The 18,174-nt window shown below is 44.8% G+C and overlaps 1 protein-coding gene across 2 annotated transcripts in view; it reads left to right on the top strand.

Annotated features, from left to right (window-relative positions):
- The window catches only part of LOC118364792 (neuronal-specific septin-3-like), a 28,829-nt gene extending 13,850 nt beyond the window's left edge, over positions 1 to 14,979 (top strand). For both annotated transcript variants that reach the window (XM_052490290.1, XM_052490288.1), the window contains exons 2-10: positions 2,533 to 2,796; positions 3,020 to 3,148; positions 3,920 to 4,001; positions 4,280 to 4,417; positions 7,091 to 7,208; positions 10,516 to 10,611; positions 11,007 to 11,103; positions 12,790 to 12,841; positions 13,016 to 14,979. In XM_052490290.1, the coding sequence (XP_052346250.1) occupies positions 2,535 to 2,796; positions 3,020 to 3,148; positions 3,920 to 4,001; positions 4,280 to 4,417; positions 7,091 to 7,208; positions 10,516 to 10,611; positions 11,007 to 11,103; positions 12,790 to 12,841; positions 13,016 to 13,145 (1,104 nt within the window). In that variant the 5' untranslated portion in view covers positions 2,533 to 2,534 and the 3' untranslated portion in view covers positions 13,146 to 14,979. The remainder of the gene's footprint in view (positions 1 to 2,532; positions 2,797 to 3,019; positions 3,149 to 3,919; positions 4,002 to 4,279; positions 4,418 to 7,090; positions 7,209 to 10,515; positions 10,612 to 11,006; positions 11,104 to 12,789; positions 12,842 to 13,015) is intronic.
- The last annotated feature ends 3,195 nt before the right edge of the window (positions 14,980 to 18,174 follow it).

The following is an 18,174-nucleotide window of genomic DNA, read 5'->3' on the forward strand; positions in this document are numbered from 1 at the left end:
ACTCCGCGGGAATGGCAGAGATGTCCGGGGCACCTTCCAAGCTCACAGGAAGATGTCCCAGGGCATGTTGCACTGACTTCACACAGTGGGCGTGGTAGAACAGACTCCAGCCCATGATGGCACCAGTAGACCAGTTGATGAGGGGATTGTGTCGCCAGGAGAATCCCAAAACGATGGGAATCTGAGGAGACTTGATGAGCAGGAATTGAATAGTCTCGCTGTGATTCCCTGACACCCGTAGGTTGATGGGAGTGGTAATATGAGTGACGTGGCCTATAGAGCGCCCGTCTAGCACTCTAACGTCCATGGGAGTGGAGAGGGGCTGAGTGGGGATGTTCAGCTCGGAAGCCAGGGTAGCGTCCAAAAAGCTTTCATCGGTCCCAGAGTTAATGAGGACCCATAGAGATTTAGACTGGTTTCTCCACAACAGTATGGCATGAAAAGGGGTGTGAGCAAGAGAGGCAGGAAAGTTCTCCATATATCCTACCAGACTACTCACTCCTACCAGTGAGCCTATATTTTTTTAAAGGACAAGAGGATACAAAATGACCAAGAGTCCCGCAATACAGACAACTCTTCGTGTTGATCCTGTATTGCCGTTCCGCTGGCGATAGCCCAGCTCTACCTAGTTGCATAGTATTGGGAAGCGGTGACTCAGCCGTCTTTGGCGACTCTTGGGGAAGGCCAGGAAGCCTCTGGTTCCCTCTGCAATGGGATCGTTGGTGACCTCCAGGTGACTCGGAGGCAAGGTGGAATCCCTGGGCGTGCAAGCAAAGTCGAATTTCCTCTGCCTCCGTCGTTCCAGTAGTCGTCCATTGATCCGGATGGTCAAAGCATTGAGGGAATCGAGATCCGTAGGTAACTCCCGAGCTGCAAGCTTGTCCTTGACCTCCTCAGAGACACCGTGCAGGAACATATCGAACAGTGCTTTTTGGTTCCAAGCACTCTCCACTGCCAACGTGCAGAACTCCACCGCATAGTCTGCCACACTGCGGGAGTCCTGCCGAAGCTGGATCAGCTTCCAGGTCAGCTTCTTTCCCAGAGAACGGGGCGTAAAAAAACCTTTATCTCTCCCACAAACCCCTCTAGACTAACGCATAGGGCCGGCTGCTGTTCCCATACAGCACTAACCCAGATGAGAGCCCTCCTGGCCCTCCGGCGTGATGAGATGGGCTATCTTGGAGCGATCCAAGGGGAAGGAGGAGGGCTGAAGCTAGAAAACGAGGGCACACGGAGCTAGAAATGCCCGACAGGTGCTCGGCTCTCCATTGAAGCATTCCGGGGGAGGTAAGTGGGGCTCCCGAGAAGGTGGAGTGACCGATGAGACGGCGCTGCTAGCAGCTGGGTTACTGAGGGGCTGTGGGGTTACCACCATGGTAGGCTGCCTCCCAGACCACCTGCGTAATTGCTCCAGCAAAATGTCTGATGTCCAGTCATGGAGTTCAGCCAGCAGTTTGAGGAACTGCTTCGTTCAGCCACGAAGCAGTTCCTCATGCCTCCCAATGGTGGCTCCTTGGGAGGAGATGGTGACGCAGGCAGAAAACTAGGAAACATGCACTATAGACAGGACAAGAGCAAGGGTAAAAACGCTGGTATGTCTGAATGAACAAAACGAACTGGCAAAAGACAAATAGAGAACTTAGGTATAAATTCACAGGGGATAATGGGGAAGATGGGCGACACATGGAGGGGGTTGGAGACAATCACAAAGACAGGTGAAACAGCACAGGGTGTGACAAATGACAAGCATACCGATAACATGATGCAGCCACCATCATGCTTAAAAATATGAAGAGAGGTACTCAGTGATGTGTTGTGTTGGATTTGCCCCAAACATAAAGCTTTGTATTCGGTAGATAAAGTTCATTTCTTCCTTCTTTTCACTCTCATTTAAGTTAGTATTGTGGAGTAACTACAATGTTGTTGATCCATCCTCAGTTTTCTCATATCACAGCCTTTAAACTCTGTAACTGTTTTAAAGTCACCATTGGCCTCATGGTGAAATCCGTGAGAAGTTTCCTTCCTTTCTGGCAACTGAGTTAGAAAGAATGCCTGTGTCTTTGTTGTGCCTGGGTGTATTAATTCACCATCACTACCTGACTGAGGCACCTTACAGATAATTGTATGTGTAGAGTACAGAGATGAGGTAGTCATTCAAATGTTAAACACTATTTAATGTTAAACACTATTATTGCAGACAGAGTGAGTCCATGCAACTTATTATATGACTAGTTAAGTATATTTTTACTACAGAACTTATTTAAGCTTGCCGCAACAAAGGGGTTGGCTACTTATTGACTCAAGACATTTCAGTTTTTCATTTTTAATAAATGTATAAACATGTCTAAAAACATAATTCCACTTTGACATAATGGGATATTAGGTGTAGGCCAGTGACACAACTTCTCAATTGAATCCCTTTTAAATTCAGGCTGTAACACAACGATATGTGGAAAAAGTCAAGGGGTATGAATACTGTACAGTATATAGCCCAATGAAATAGGCCTAATAAAAGCCTGTTTTACCCTCCAGACATGTCAGAGTCCATTGTTCCCCCTGAAGTGAGACCCAAACCTGCTGTCCCTGCCAAGCCCCCTCATGTGGCAGCACCATCCCCCACAGCACCCCATGGACCATCAGGGCTAGGTGGCGGGGTCGGGGTTGATCGAGTTCCCGGGTTGGGACACTCTGGCGGTGGATCCACGTTGCTGGGATATATTGGGATAGACACCATCATCGAGCAGATGAGGAAGAAGACCATGAAGGCTGGTTTCGACTTCAATATTATGATAGTGGGTAAGTAAGGAAGGACAACAACCTCTTCTGTTTGTGTCTGGTATGATTGATGTATTTAGTGTCTTTCTGAAGAGTAAGTGAACCCATGGTGTGAGCAAACACAGAGACATGAAACATGAAATGAAGTCGTGCCCCTCCCTTGTTCTGTCTCTCCCTTGTTCTGTCTCTCTTCCTCAACAACATCATGCCTCAAACCATGCTCTCCCTCCACCCTCTCTCTCAGGTCACAGCGGGCTGGGGAAGTCAACGCTGGTGAACACGCTGTTCAAGTCCCAGGTCAGCAGGTGGAGCTCAGGATGGGGCAGCGAGCATAAGATCCCCAAGACAGTGGAGATCAAGGCTGTGTCCCACGGTGAGAGAGACATTTATGTGTGTGTGTGAGCAAGAGAGAGAGAGGGATAGAGTGTGTGTGTGTGTGTGTGTGTGTGTGTGTGTGTGTGTGTGTGTGTGTGTGTGTGTGTGTGTGTGTGTGTGTGTGTGTGTGTGTGTGTGTGTGTGTGTGTGTGTGTGTGTGTGTGTGTGTGTGTGTGTGTGTGTGTGTGTGTGTGTGTGTGTGTGTGTGTGTGTGTGCGCGCGCGCGCGCAAGAGAGAGAGGGATAGAGTGTGTGCGTGGGAGTGTTTGTGTGTGAGTATGTGTGTATCTTCTACTGTTGATATTTGATTAGAGCTGTCATTTGCTTGGTTCGGTTGTTTGGTTAGCTTTCAGAGGCCAATTCATGTTATAATGTTGTAGTGATGGCATTTATAACCATACACTAGGTTGTGTTGACTGCAGGGGCTGCAGTGTTGCACTGCCAGACTTGACAGAATATGCCCTGAGGTGTCTTAGACTGGCACAACTGGCATGTGCCGCCCACCTGGCATCCCTGGAAGACACAGAGGCAGAGAAGAGCTTCCGTCTTTTTCTGTCTGGCCAAAAACACTGTAGTGCTAGCTTTACTTCTGCATCGTTGCACATTTGTCATCCTCACTGACATCAAAGAAAAATCCCCATCTACGAGACAAGGACAAAACGCACATATCATTTATTGAATGGTTGCGTGTTTAACTTTTTGTCACTTGATTTTGTCAAAAGTACTTACAGTGTGAATGTTGTATTGAATGTGGTAATTGAATGTTGCAGTGATTGAGGAGGGCGGAGTGAAGATGAAGTTGACAGTAATCGACACACCGGGTTTTGGTGATCAGATCAACAATGAAAACTGGTGAGTATGTGGGAAGAATGTTCATTATTGTGCGCTTACACACAGTCTATGTTTTGTTTGGGGTCACTACATTTTTCAATTAGTTAAGCACAATGGCATGCGTAGGATTTAGAGTCAACCGTGCATATGATTCAGAGAGGAATAGAACTGCCAAACTATGTACATACTGTACATTCTCCTTATCCTGACCGTACCCAACTACCCACCACGGCTATAACGCTTTTGTGTGTATTTATACTGTATATTCCTAACACCCACCATGTTCCATCCATCTTCAGCTGGGATCCCATCTCCAAGTACATCAACGAGCAGTATGAGAAGTTCCTGAAGGAAGAGGTCAATATTGCTCGAAAGAAGCGAATCCCTGACACCAGAGTTCACTGCTGCCTCTACTTTATCTCCCCAACGGGACACTCGTGAGTTAAAAATACATCATGTGATTCAGAAATAGAAATGTCCTAATTTAGAACATGCTCATATGGATGCACGAGTTACAGCCACTTCCTAGTATCTCTCATTGACATCTGATTGGCGTTCACATGCGCACGCATGCATGGAAGCTCACGCACACACACAGACTCCCTCTCAGTTCTCTCTCTCATTTCTAATGAGTTTACTTCCAGCTGTACTGACATTTCATTTGAGATCTAAACACATTCTTGAGCTACATCACAACACAACCAGGCAACATGGTTCGCTCCAACAGATGAAGCCAACTCATCTGTACTGTGAAATTTCTCTTTACATAAACAGTTAGTCTTCTGTGTACCATGTTCTTTTTCTTGCGTTGATCATTGCGACTAATGGGATGTTTTCTGTTAACGGGATGTTTTCTGTTGTCAAGCATGCTAAATGCCGTCTTCCACTCATCACCCTTCTTAATACGCACCAGATTGTACGCACTCCTGAGATCCAATTTTGTGAAAAAACGTGCCCCGTGCATTAACTCAATAACCGTATTGATCAGAGGTAGCGGGTAGCTATATTTCACTGTGATTTTATTAAGACCTCGATAATCAATGCACGGGCGTAAACCGCCATCCTTTTTCTTCACAAAAAAGAAACTCGAGGAGACGGGTGAAATGGATGGCTGAATGAACCCCTGATGCAGGGATTCAGAGACATATGTCTCCATAGCCTCCGTCTCCGCTTGCGACAGGGGATACACGTGACTCTTGGGATATGCAGCGTCTACCAGGAGATCTATCACACAATCCCCCCGTCGATGGGGTGGTAATTGAGTCGCCTTCTTTTTACAGAAGGCGAGAGCCAAATCGGCATATTCGGGGGGAATGCGCACGGTGGAGACCTGGTCTGGACTTTCCACTGTAGTAGCACCAACGGAAACCCCTAAACACCTACCTGAGCATTCTCGCGACCACCCCGTGAGAGCCCTCTGTGGCCAAGAAACAGTGGGGTTATGACAAACTAACCAGGGTAGGCCTAGCACCACAGAATACGCAGGAGAATCAATAAGGAAAAGACTAATCTTCTCCTTGTAACCCTCCTGCGTTATCATACACAACGGTGCGGTAACCTCCCTGATAAACCCTGACCCTAATGGTCGACTATCTAAGGTATGAATAGGGATAGGCATATCCACAGGAACAATAGGGATCCCTAAACTATGAGCTAGACTTTTATTAATGAAATTCCCAGCCGTACCTGAATCAACTAGTGCCTTATACTGGGAATGCAGTGAAAAATCAGGAAAAGAGACAGAGACAAACATTAGTGCAGCAGAGGGCTCTGGATGAGAATGGTGCCTACTCACCTGGGGTGACGCCAGAATGCCCTGCCTGCCCTCTCTATTCCCAGAGGAACCAACCCGGCACCGACCAGCAGTGTGCCCTCTGCGACCATGAATGGTGCTCGAGCGGGAACCCCCTCCGGTCTCCCTGCGCACCATCCCTCCCAATTCCATAGGTTCCGGAGAGAGGGTGCGGGAGGATGGAACAACCAGAGCCCGATCTAGACGTCCACGAGTAGCCAGCATGTTGTCCAGCTTGATGGACATGTCCACCAGCTGGTCGAAGGTGAGGGTGGTGTCTCTACAGGCCAGCTCCCGACGGACATCCTCGCGTAGACTACAACGGTAATGGTCGATCAGGACCCTGTCGCTCCATCCAGCGCCGGCAGCCAAGGTCCTAAATTCCAAAGCAAAATCCTGTGCACTCCTCGTCTCCTGCCTCAGATGATAGAGGAGCTCACCCGCTGCTTTGCCTTCAGGTGGGTGATCGAATACTATCCGGAACTGGCGGGTGAACTCCTCAAAATGGTCCAACGCCGCATCCTCCCTTCTACACACAGCGCTGGCCCATTCCAGGGCTTTCCCGGTGAGGCATGAGACGAGGGCGTTAACTCTTCTCACGGTCAGATGGTACTGGGGAGGCCGTGGCTAGATATAAGTTTAGCTTGAGGAGGAACCCCTGGCAGCCGGCAGTATCTCCGTTGTATCCCGTGGGTAGGGATAAATGGATCCTCGATTCCGGAGAGGAAAAAACGTTCACGGGAGATTCCTGTTGTTCCACAAGTATGCTCCATAACAATAAATGTACAAACAAACAAAACATGGGTACGAAGACCCGACGCGCACCTATACAAACAATAACACTACACTGACAACAAATCAATCTCTGACAAAGACATGAGGGGAAACAGAGGGTTAAATACACAACAGGTAATGAATGGGATTGAAAACAGGTGTGTGGGAAGACAAGACAAAACCAATGGAAAATGAAAAAAGGATCAATGATGGCTAGAAGACCGGTGACGTCGAACGCCGAGCACCGCCCGAACACGGAGAGGCAACGACTTCGGCAGAAGTCGTGACATCTGTGCTGTCACCTACACCCAAGGACCTCGATCAGGGACAGAACTGTTGTTCAATGAGCCTGTATCTGTCCTAAAGTCAGACATATAACTGTTCTGAAAAGACTGGGTTTTGGGTTGAAATTGGGAAGCTTTTGTAAAGATTTGTTCACTACATGCAATCCTGCTTGTAGAATCACGAATGCATGCCAGCTTTGCTGTAAGATTGCTAATTGTTTCTATCCCAGCTGACAAGGTAATGTCTCTCTCTCTCTCAGTCTTCGACAGCTAGACATTGAGTTCATGAAGCACCTAAGTCGTGTGGTGAACATCATCCCCGTCATCGCCAAGTCTGACACCATGACCCCTGACGAGAAGAATGAGTTCAAACACAGGGTGAGGGATGAGATACCTTGACCCTTGACCTCGATGAACCCTAATACATGGCTGTTGACTTCTATGGCATCAAAGGAGACAACAGCCATGTATCAGGGAGAGACCTTTATGGATGATACTGTTTATGTGGAACTACAGTCTAGATCAGGGGTCTTCAACCAGGGACCCCAGCCAAGGCAAACCAGCAACCCAGGGACCCCCATCATAGCAAAAAAAATATGTATCATCAGGTGAATGATAATGGCAAGAAGTAATCAACATTTTAAAATGAATAGATTTGGTTGATAGTTTTTTCCCCACATTATAATTGGAAGAGTGTAAAACAGAGGTCCCCAATCGTACAGCCCACCAATGTATAGCTCGCCAAACAATTCTGAAAGTACGTGCAATTTTCAGGTGTTCCACCCCAAACTGTCATAAACAAATCTCATAATTATCAGACATCGCAAGCGCTCGCAGCTACTATCTAATCAACATGGACATTATCCCGCCCCTGGTTAGCCACTATTGGGTTAAAAAGCCAAATCTGACACAATATCTGCCAATTCATTTCCAGCAATATTGCCCGTCTGTCTATGTGGTGCTCACGTTTGTTTATCACAGGGTTTAGCCAGTTATTGTGATAACCGTCTTGTTGGTTGACAGAAATACCTGTCCCAAAACCTTCTCAATTAAATGTTATTTGCAAAGTAGGCTTACCTGGCAGAAGTACTGTATATCATGAGTAAGTACAGTACCAGTCAAAAGTTTGGACACACCTACTCATTCCAGAGTTTCATTTTATTTCAGGGTACTATTTTCTACATTGTAGAATAACAGTGAAGACATCAACACTATGAAATAACACATATGGAATCATGTAGTAACCAAAAAAGTGTTAAATAATAGATGTTGTATTTTAGAATCTTCAAAGTAGCAACCCTTTGCCTTGATGACAGCTTTGCACACTCTTGGCATTCTCTCAACCAGCTTCACCTGGAATGCTTTTCCAACAGTCTTGAAGGAGTTCCCACATATGCTGAGCACTTGTTGGCTGCTTTTCCTTCACTCTGCGATACAACTCATCCCAAACCATCTCAATTGGGTTGAGGTCGGGTGATTGTGGAGGCCAGATCTGATGCAGCAGGTCTGATGCAGCACTCCATCACTCTCCTTCTTGGTCAAATAGCCCTTGCACAGCCTGGTGGTGTGTTGGGTCATTGTTCTGTTGTGGAAAAAAATCATAGTCCCCCTAAGCGCAAACTAGCTGGGATGGCGTATCGCTGCAGAATGCTGTGGTAGCAATGCTGGTTAAGTGTGCCTTGAATTCTAAACAAATCACAGACAGTGTCACCAGGAAAGCACCATCACACCTCCTCCTCAATGATTCATGATGGGAACCACACATGCGGAGATCATCCGTTCACTAACTCTGCGTCTCACAAAGACACGGCGGTTGGAACAAAAATCTCAAATGTGGACTCATTAGACCAAATGACAGATTCCCACCGGTCTAATGCCCATTACTCGTATTTCTTGGCCCAAGCAAGTCTCTTCTTCTTATTGGTGTCCTTTAGTAGTGGTTTCTTTGCAGCAATTCGACTATGAAGGCCTGATTCACGCAGTCTCCTCTGAACAGTTGATGTTGAGATGTCTGCTACTTGAACTCTGTGAGGTGCAATCTGAGGTGCAGTTAGTTGCTGATTTCTGAGGCTGGTAACTCTAATGACTAACTTATCTTCTGCAGCAGAGGTAACTCTTGGTCTTCCTTTCCTGTGGCAACCAGTTTCAAGGCGCTTGATGGTTTTTGCGACTGCACTTGAAGAAACTTTCGAAGTTCTTGAAATTTTCCGGATTGACTGACCTTCATGGCTTAAATGGGGCGGCAGGTAGCCTAGTGGTTAGAGTGGTGGGTCAGTAACCTAAAGGTTGCTGGACCGAATCCCAGAGCTGACAAGGTAAAGATCTATCGTTCTGCCCCTGAACAAGGCAGTTAACCCACTGTTTCCTGGTAGGCTGTCATTGTAAATAAGAATTTGTTCTTAACTGACTTGCCTAGTTACATAAAAAAAATATTTAAAAAATAAAAAAGAAGGAAAAAAAGTAATGATGGACTGTCGTCTCTCTTTGCTTATTTGAGCTGTTCTTGCCATAATATGGACTTTTATTTTACTAAAAAGGGCTATCTTCAGTATACCAACCTGACCGTGTCACAACACAACTGATTGGCCCAAACGCATTAAGAAGGAAAGAAATTCCACAAATGAACTTTTAACAATGCACACCTGTTAATTGAAATGTATTCCAGGTGACCTCATGAAGCTGGTTGGGAGAATGCCAAGAGTGTGCAAAGCTTTCATCAAGTCAAAGGGTGGTTACTTTGAAGAATCTCAAATATAAAATATATATTTTTTTGTTACTACATGATTCCATATGTGTTATTTCATAGTTTTGATGTCTTCACTATTATTCAACAATGTAGAAAATAGTAAAAATAAAGAAAAACCCTGGAATGAGTAGGTGTGTCAAAACGTTTGACTTCTACTGTATATTGAGGGTAATATAATATATATATAATATATATTGAGGGTAATGGCATTGAGCCTTTTTCTAAAATGTTTTATAAGTTGGAGAACACATTGGAAGGGATCTTAGACCATTTCTCTATATACTGTAGAATCCTCCCGAATCCTTGATTTCCTTTGTCTGCGCTTATGGACTGCCCTCTTCAATTCAACCCACAGGTTTTGAATGGGTTTCAAGTTCAGAGACTGAGGTTGCCATTGCAAAATTATGATTTTGTGGCCAATTAACCATTTATTTGTGGATTTTGATGTTTTTGGCAAAAATGTCCTGGAACTGGGTAAAGTTAATGATGCTGTTGACCTTAACAAGGGCCCCAGGACCAGTGGAAGCAAAATAGCCCCATAACATCAAATATCTTCCACCATATTTTACAGTGGGTATGGGGTTCTTTTCTGCTAATGCATTCTTTTTTAGACACCAAATCCAGCACTGGTGTGCGTGGCCAAAGAGCACTATGTCATCTGTCCAAAGCACCAGTTCCAATCCAAGTACCAATGCTAGTGAGTAAACTCCAGGCGTTTAGATTTGTTGGATGACATGAAAATAGAGCTCTTTGGAGCTCTTTGGTATCTACATTTTCACGGACCCTCAGCTGTACTAGGGGCCGCGGACACCAGGTTGAATATCCCTGGTCTAGATAGAAGTCATGGTAGAACTTGTTATGGATAACCAGGTCATGAGGGAACACATTATTATAGTGCACATTAGGATATGTAACCTCTGCCTCCTCTTCATCTCTTAGGTGAGGAAGGAGCTGGAGACGCATGGGATTGAGTACTACCCGCAGAATGAGTTTGATGATGACATGGAGGATAAGAATGAAAATGACAAGATTAGGGTAAGGGGCTCTGTTCCAATTTTTGAAATCCACGACCTTACATTCTACTGTAAAGGACTCAATCACTTCAATTGATTATGCCTCCCTAATACTCTTCCTCTCAAGTGGAATACATTTGTACATCTCCCTCTTTTTCTCCCATGCCTCAAAGGTATGAGCATGCAAAATAGGGATTGCCAAAATGATTAGGCAATTCAAATATTGAAATTAATTTCATATGAATATCAGACTATTTCTCTTATTCTATCTTTCTGCTTCTTTGTCATTTTAGCTGTCTTTCTGACACCCCTCCTCAGAAGAATAATATCTCCTGACTCTGTCTATTGCAAGGGATTTGTACATTTCTTATGTTTTCCTCGTCCAATTGAACCCTGTTTAAACGAGTCTGTTCACAGGAGACCATGCCCTTTGCAGTGGTGGGCAGCGACAAGGAGTTCCAAGTGAACGGCAAAAGGGTTCTGGGGAGGAAGACAGCCTGGGGTGTGGTAGAAGGTAGGTTTATTTATAACCTCTATATAATTAATTAGGTCCAATATTAACCTCTCTAGGGTACGTGGGACGGTAGCGTCGAACCTCGTCAACAGCCAGTAAAACTGCAGGGCGCCAAATAAAAAAAAAACAGAAATCCCATAATTAAAATTCCTCAAACATACATGTATTTTACACCATTTTAAAGATACACTTGTTGTAAATCCAGCTACAGTGTCCGATTTCGAAAAGCAAACCAAACGATTATGTTAGGTCAGAGCCAAGTCACAGAAAAACACAGCCATTTTTCCAGCCAAAGAGAGGAGTCACTACGGGCCTCCCAGGTGGCGCAGTGGTTAAAGGGTGGTTAAGAGAGGAGTCACAAAAAGCAGAAATATAGATACAATTAATCACTAACCTTTGATGATCTTCATCAGATGACACTCATAGGACTTCATGTTACACAATACATGTATGTTTTGTTCGGTAAAGTTCATATTTATATCCAAAAATCTGGGTTTACATTGGTGCGTTACGTTGAGTAGTTCCAAAACATCCAGTGATTTTGTAGAGCCACATCAATTTACAGAAATACTCATAACAAACATTGCTAAAAGATACAACTGTTATGCATGGAATTTTAGATCCACTTCTCCTTAATGCAACCGCTGTGTCAGATTTCCAAAAAACTTTACGGAAAAAGCACACCATACTATAATCTGAGTACAGCGCTCAGAGACAAGAACAACCCAAACAGATATTCGCCATGTTGTGTAGTCAACAGAAGTCAGAAATAGCATTATAAATATTCACTCACCTTTGATGATCTTCATCAGAATGCACTCCCAGGATTCTCAGTTCCACAATAAATGTTTGTTTTGTTTGACAATGTCCATCATTTATGTCCAAATACCTCATTTTTGTTCGCGCCTTCAGTACACAATCCAAACTCACGACGCACGATCACTAGGAGCAGACGAAAAGTCAAACAGTTCCGTTACAGTCCGTAGAAACATGTCAAACGATGTATAGAATCAATCTTTAGGATGTTTTTAACATAAATCTTCATTAATGTTCCAACCGGAGAATTCCTTTGTCTGTAGAATTGCAATGGAACAGAGCTCGCTCTCACGTGAACGCGCAAGACTGTGCTCGTGGCTCTCTGGCAGACCTCTGACTCATTCCCCTCTCATTCACCCCCACTCACAGTAGAAGCATCAAACAAGGTTCTAAAGACTGTTGACATCTAGTGGAAGCCTTAGGAAGTGCAATATGACCCCATAGACACTGTGTATTCGATAGTCTAAGAGTTGAAAAAATACAAACCTCAGATTTCCCACTTCCTGGTTGGATTTTTTCTCAGGTTTTTGCCTGCCATATGAGTTCTGTTATACTCACAGACATCATTCAAACAGTTTTTAGAAACTTCAGTGTTTTCTATGCAAATCTAGTATGCATATTCTATCTTTTATGGCTGAGTAGCAGGCAGTTTAATTTGGGCACGCTTTTCATCCAAAATTCCCAATGCTGCCCCCTACCCTAGAGAAGTTAATGCCAAGCGTATTATGTTGACCTTTCTCCTCAGAGAGGCAGGGGGAATGGATTTATGGACGTTGTCATACTGTAGTTGGTCCCAGGCTCAGACATGTGAAGCAAATGTCATTTAGATTTTTTTATGCCAAATGGGTTCTTTCTTGTATTTTGTTGCAGTTGAAAATCCCAATCACTGCGAATTTGCTCTGCTACGAGATTTCCTCATCAGGTAAAGCAATCAATCGTACATTGATCTATCTTTTACTAATGCTTTATAGCTTTCCTATTCTTACAATACAATTACAGATGAGTCTCTTATGGCTTTGAAGTTGACTTTAGTGACCAAATCCAACTGTATGTAGCTATCAGCTAATGCCCGCCCTCTCTCCACTCTCCCTCCCAGGTCTCACCTCCAGGACCTGAAGGAAGTCACCCACAACATCCACTATGAAACCTACCGCGCCAGGAGACTCAACGACAACGGAGGTCTGCACCCCATCTCGGCCAACAACACTCAGGAGAGCAACCTTTAAATTTAGGACTAGGGATTAAGGAAAGAGAGAGATAAACAGAGAGATCAAAAGATATTGATCGACAAATCTATGTTGTGATATGAGCATCAATGCATGCTTTGGAGAACATTATAGATGTGGAATTCATTGTCACTCAAAATATCATGTTTAGGAGAGCTTTCATTCCAAAACACGTCCTATGTCTCCCTTTCCTACGCCCATCGTCCTAAACCACCCACAATCACATCCCAGTTGCACCTGGGATTAACCTTTGATCCTGAAATCCAAAACAAGGCCAACCCCAGTGTTTCCCCTATATGCATTTAGCATCGGCGCAATAAATAGTGGCCGCCACTGCAAATTTATTTTGTTATTTTTGTTATAATGTAGATGTGTAGATGTATGCCCCAGGAAGAACCCATCCGCTGCCCCCCGCAGGAAGACCCAAGGAAGACCCCATCCGCCACCCCCAGCTAAATCTGCAACCCAAAGAATTTTGGGATTGAAGAGAATGAATCAAATGAAGTACTTCAAATTCGAGGGAATTCCCTTTATTCATAAAAAATGGATTTCCAATTTCCGCTCACCTTGTGCTCTACTCATCCTTGCCCTGTAAGTATACAGTATGTTATGTAGCTGCCACCATAAGAATTGATTTTGTGCTGAAATACTTTATGATGGGGCTGGTAAATGAGCACCTCAACTTCCACGGAAGCATTGTGACGTAAATATGAATTGACAAAGGGCTTTATTTATTTACAATATAGGTATTTTGTCACGTTATCTTTAAATTGCACAAAATATAGAAATCACAGTCTGAAATGTTCTTTGCCATGCACAACTTTTGTGGGCTTTTTTGAAAGCTCTGATGTCAAAGTGACGTGCCAATTCCCTTTAACTCTTTAATGCCGGCTTTCCTTCTCTCTGCCACACGAGGGCAGCGCTTTCCCTGCGCATACTCACCCTGTGACAGGAAATGGTTTACTCATAGACCTAGATAGATGTCTCTTTTTAGTCCGGTATCTATCTCTATAGTTTACTTCCCTCCCTCGTATTCACTCCCTCCACTTCATCTGGTGACCCATGCCCAGTGCATGTTTACAACAAGTCCTCCATTACCAGAGTAATCAGTCCAAATATAACCGATCAGTTATGACATGGTAATGTTTACCAAGGTTTCTTATGGAAATCACCCTTCGATAGAGCACAGCTATTCCAGAAGTATCCTACAAGCAATTAAGTTTCACTATATTTATCAAAGAATTCACTTTTGATCTAAACTGGGTTTCCCCGCAAATGTTTTATACAATCATACAGCGTGTGTGTGTTTGTATGTGTGTGTGAGAAGTGACTCAATTTGGTGTCTTAACGTTTGGAAATGTGTAGTTGTATATCCTTAGTGTGGTATTAGTGAAGACGTTTTTTCAAGGAACAATTTAAATAATACAAAAAAACAACTTGTTTCTATACAATGTTTTTATGTGTGCATGTCAGGAAACATCTCTCCTAGTCCTTCTGTCATTTTCATTTAAGGATATCCCCAGCTCGCATATCAATGCACAGTCATTTCAATACATTAACCATTTTTGAACGTGGTGTGTACATCAACCAACCTCTAATAACAATGCATCACTAAAACTCCAGTAACTCAAATCATTCCACATCTCTTAAAAACAGCAGTGAAACTTTTGGCTGTGAATTTCCTGTTATTGTTTAATTTAAAACCCATTTTTCTTAAAAGTTGTTCTGATATGCTGAGATGTCAATTCAGTATTGCATTCATTATTTATATATTCATGTATTATTTATAGTAATTTATTGTTTATTTAATAAAAATACTTTTGCCATCTCTTGAGTAGTGTATTGACTCATCTTCTTATCTTAATTCATTCTTTATTATCTCTGTATTGCCTCTACTTGACAATAGTTCACATTTGGAAATACCGTACATTTAGTATTTACATACAGAGAGGGAAGGGTGCTCCCTACTGGTCCTCCTGTTTCAATACAATATCAATGTATGAATCACAAATGGGTACATTTCCCCCTCCCAGGAACTATGGAGACAATTATGCTTGTAAATTAATCAGTGGTGTGGAGTACTGAAGTAAAACTACTTTAAAGTACTTCTTAAGTACTAAGAACAATTTATATTTTGTACAACTTCTACTTTTACTCTACTACATTCCTAAAGAAAATAATGTACTTTTTACACCATACAGTGCATTCGGAAAGTATTCAGACCCCTTTACTTTTTTCACATTTTGTTACTTTACAGCCTTATTCTAAAATGTATTATATTTGTTTTTTTCCCCCTCAAATGTACACACAATACCCCATAATGACAAAGGAAAAACAGGTTTTCAGGTTTTCAGTATTAAAAATACAAAACTGAAATATTACATTTACATAAGTATTCAGACCCTATACTCAGTACTTTGTTGAGCACCTTTGGCAGTGATTACGGCCTCGAGTCTTGGGTAGCACACTACAAGTTTGGCACACCTGTATTTGGTGCGTTTCTCCCATTCTCTGCAGATCCTCTCAAGCTTTGTCAGGTTGGACTGGGAGCGTCGCTGCACAGCTATTTTCAGGTGTCTCCAGAGATGTTAGATCGGGTTCAAATCCGGGCTCTGGATGGGCTACTCAAGGCTTGTCCAGAAGCTACTGCTGCATAGTCTTGGCTGTGTGCCTAGGGTGTCACGGTTCATGAATCCACTGCCTCTCTCTTTCTCTTTCTCTTTCTCTCTCTCTCTCTCTCTCTCTCTCTCTCTCTCTCTCTCTCTCTCTCTCTCTCTCTCTCTCTCCCGTGTTTGTGTGGGTGTGGTTCCCAATCTCGGTCTGATTGTCTGCGCCAGCTGGAACCACTTATCTTCCCTTTATATGTTCTGTAACCAGTGTTTCTTGTTGTCAGATCGTTGTTACTTCCCTGAGGTTGTGTCGTGTGTCTGTGCTCTTCTCTCGCCGCCCTTGTGTGGATTTTCTGCTGTGCTCCTTCCTACCCATCCGGACACACTCCCTGGATTTCTCAGCACGCTATCATTGGAAGATGCGCCCTAGTCCCTGGGTCGGATTCCGTCTGAGTACAGTCTGTCTGTCCTGTTGCTGTTGTAAACTATATTCATTAAACCATCGTTGCTTGCATCTTGCATCCGCCTCTGTGTTGTCACAGAACGATCTGACCAGACCATGGATGCAGCGAGTTCAACGAGTCTGACCGAATTCATTTCCCGCAGTATCACGAGAATGGATCAACAAGAGAAGAACATCTCCAGCACAGGTCGGGCAGTACAAGCCCTTGCGACGCAGGTAGCCCAGCTGATCCAACAATTACAACATCTGAGGGGTTCCGCTGCGCCACCTACACCGGCAGTTCAACCCGCCCCGCCAGAGCCGGATTCCCAGCTAGAGCCACGGCTACCGACACCAGAGGGTTATTCAGGTGATCCTGACTATTGCAGAGCCTTTCTTACGAGATGTTCCATGCATTTCTCGTTGCAGCCACGGACCATCAACCGTGAACAGTCTAAGGTAGCATTCGTACTCACACTGCTATCAGGCAAAGCGGCTCTTTGGGGAACGGCGGTGTGGGCGAACCAGGACCCATGCTGCACCTCTTTCCAGACACTCTCCGAGGAGATGAGAAGGGTCTTCGATCGGGCCGTGGCGGGTAGGGAGGCGGCCAGACTACTCGCTGACCTTCGCCAAGGAGACCGTTCAGTATCGGAATACTCCATCCAATTCCGCACTCTGGCCGCAGAGTGTCAGTGGAACGAGGAGGCGCAGTGGGACATGTTCCTGCATGGGCTGGAGGACCGGATCCAGAAGGAGATTTATGTTCTGGACCTTCCCAGGAGTTTAAACGGACTAGTGGAACTAGCCTTGAGGGTCGACGCTCGTCTGAGTCGTGTTGGCCGCCGAGCATGCCCTAACAGACCGTATAACGACACGGAGGGCGGGCATGCCAGCGGCGGGAACACGGCCAGTTCAGCCTCCGCTCACGAACCCATGCAGCTGGGGAGAGCTCGCCTCTTCCGGGAAGAGAGGGAGAGGCGGAGATCCCAAGGACTCTGTCTCTACTGTGGTAGAGCGGGCCACTTTATCCACTCCTGCCCGGTAAAAGATCAGGCCCGGTAGTAAACATGAGGCTACTATCGGGTGGTGTCACCACAGAGAAGACCTCATCATCTACTCTCCTCCCGGTAAGACTAAGATGGGCCACCCACACGCACGACACCCAAGCCTTACTGGACTCAGGAGCAGAGGGTAATTTCATGGACTTCAAGCTCGCTCACAAACTCCAGATTCCTATCACCTCACTCACGCACAAGATATCCGTCAACGCTCTCAATGGTCAAGAACTCCCCAACATTTCTCACACCACTGAACCTATCACACTCATCACTTCTGGCAATCACACTGAGACACTATCATTTCTACTCATGGACTCACCCCTTGCACCATTAGTCCTCGGCCACCCTTGGCTCACCCAACACAACCCCAGAGTTGACTGGGGTCATAACTCTATATCCATGTGGAGTAACAAGTGTCTTGAGTCCTGTTTAGTGTCTGCCTGTTCGTCTGTGTCTGATTCTGTGTTTCTAGAGGAGGCAGTGGATTTGTCTAACGTGCCCGTTGAATACCTCGACCTGAAGGAGGTGTTCAGTAAGTCCCGTGCTGCTTCTCTTCCTCCGCATCGTCCCTATGACTGTGCAATAGAATTATTGCCAGGTGAGTCTCCGCCTAAAGGCAAGTTATATTCACTCTCTGTTCCTGAGAGGGAGGCTATGGAGAGATACATCTCTGATTCTCTGGCATCTGGATTCATTCGTCCTTCCTCTTCTCCAGCGGGGCGGGGTTCTTCTTTGTGGGGAAGAAGGACGGATCTCTGCGTCCTTGCGTTGATTACCGTGGGTTGAATAACATCACAGTGAAGAATACCTATCCCTTACCGTTGATGTCCTCAGCCTTTGAAAGGTTACAGGGAGCATCCGTGTTCACTAAGTTGGATTTACGTAATGCATATCATTTGGATCGCATAAGGGGGGGG

This window comes from Oncorhynchus keta, chromosome 32, assembly GCF_023373465.1.
Source record: "Oncorhynchus keta strain PuntledgeMale-10-30-2019 chromosome 32, Oket_V2, whole genome shotgun sequence".
Classification (NCBI taxonomy): Eukaryota; Metazoa; Chordata; class Actinopteri; order Salmoniformes; family Salmonidae; genus Oncorhynchus; species Oncorhynchus keta.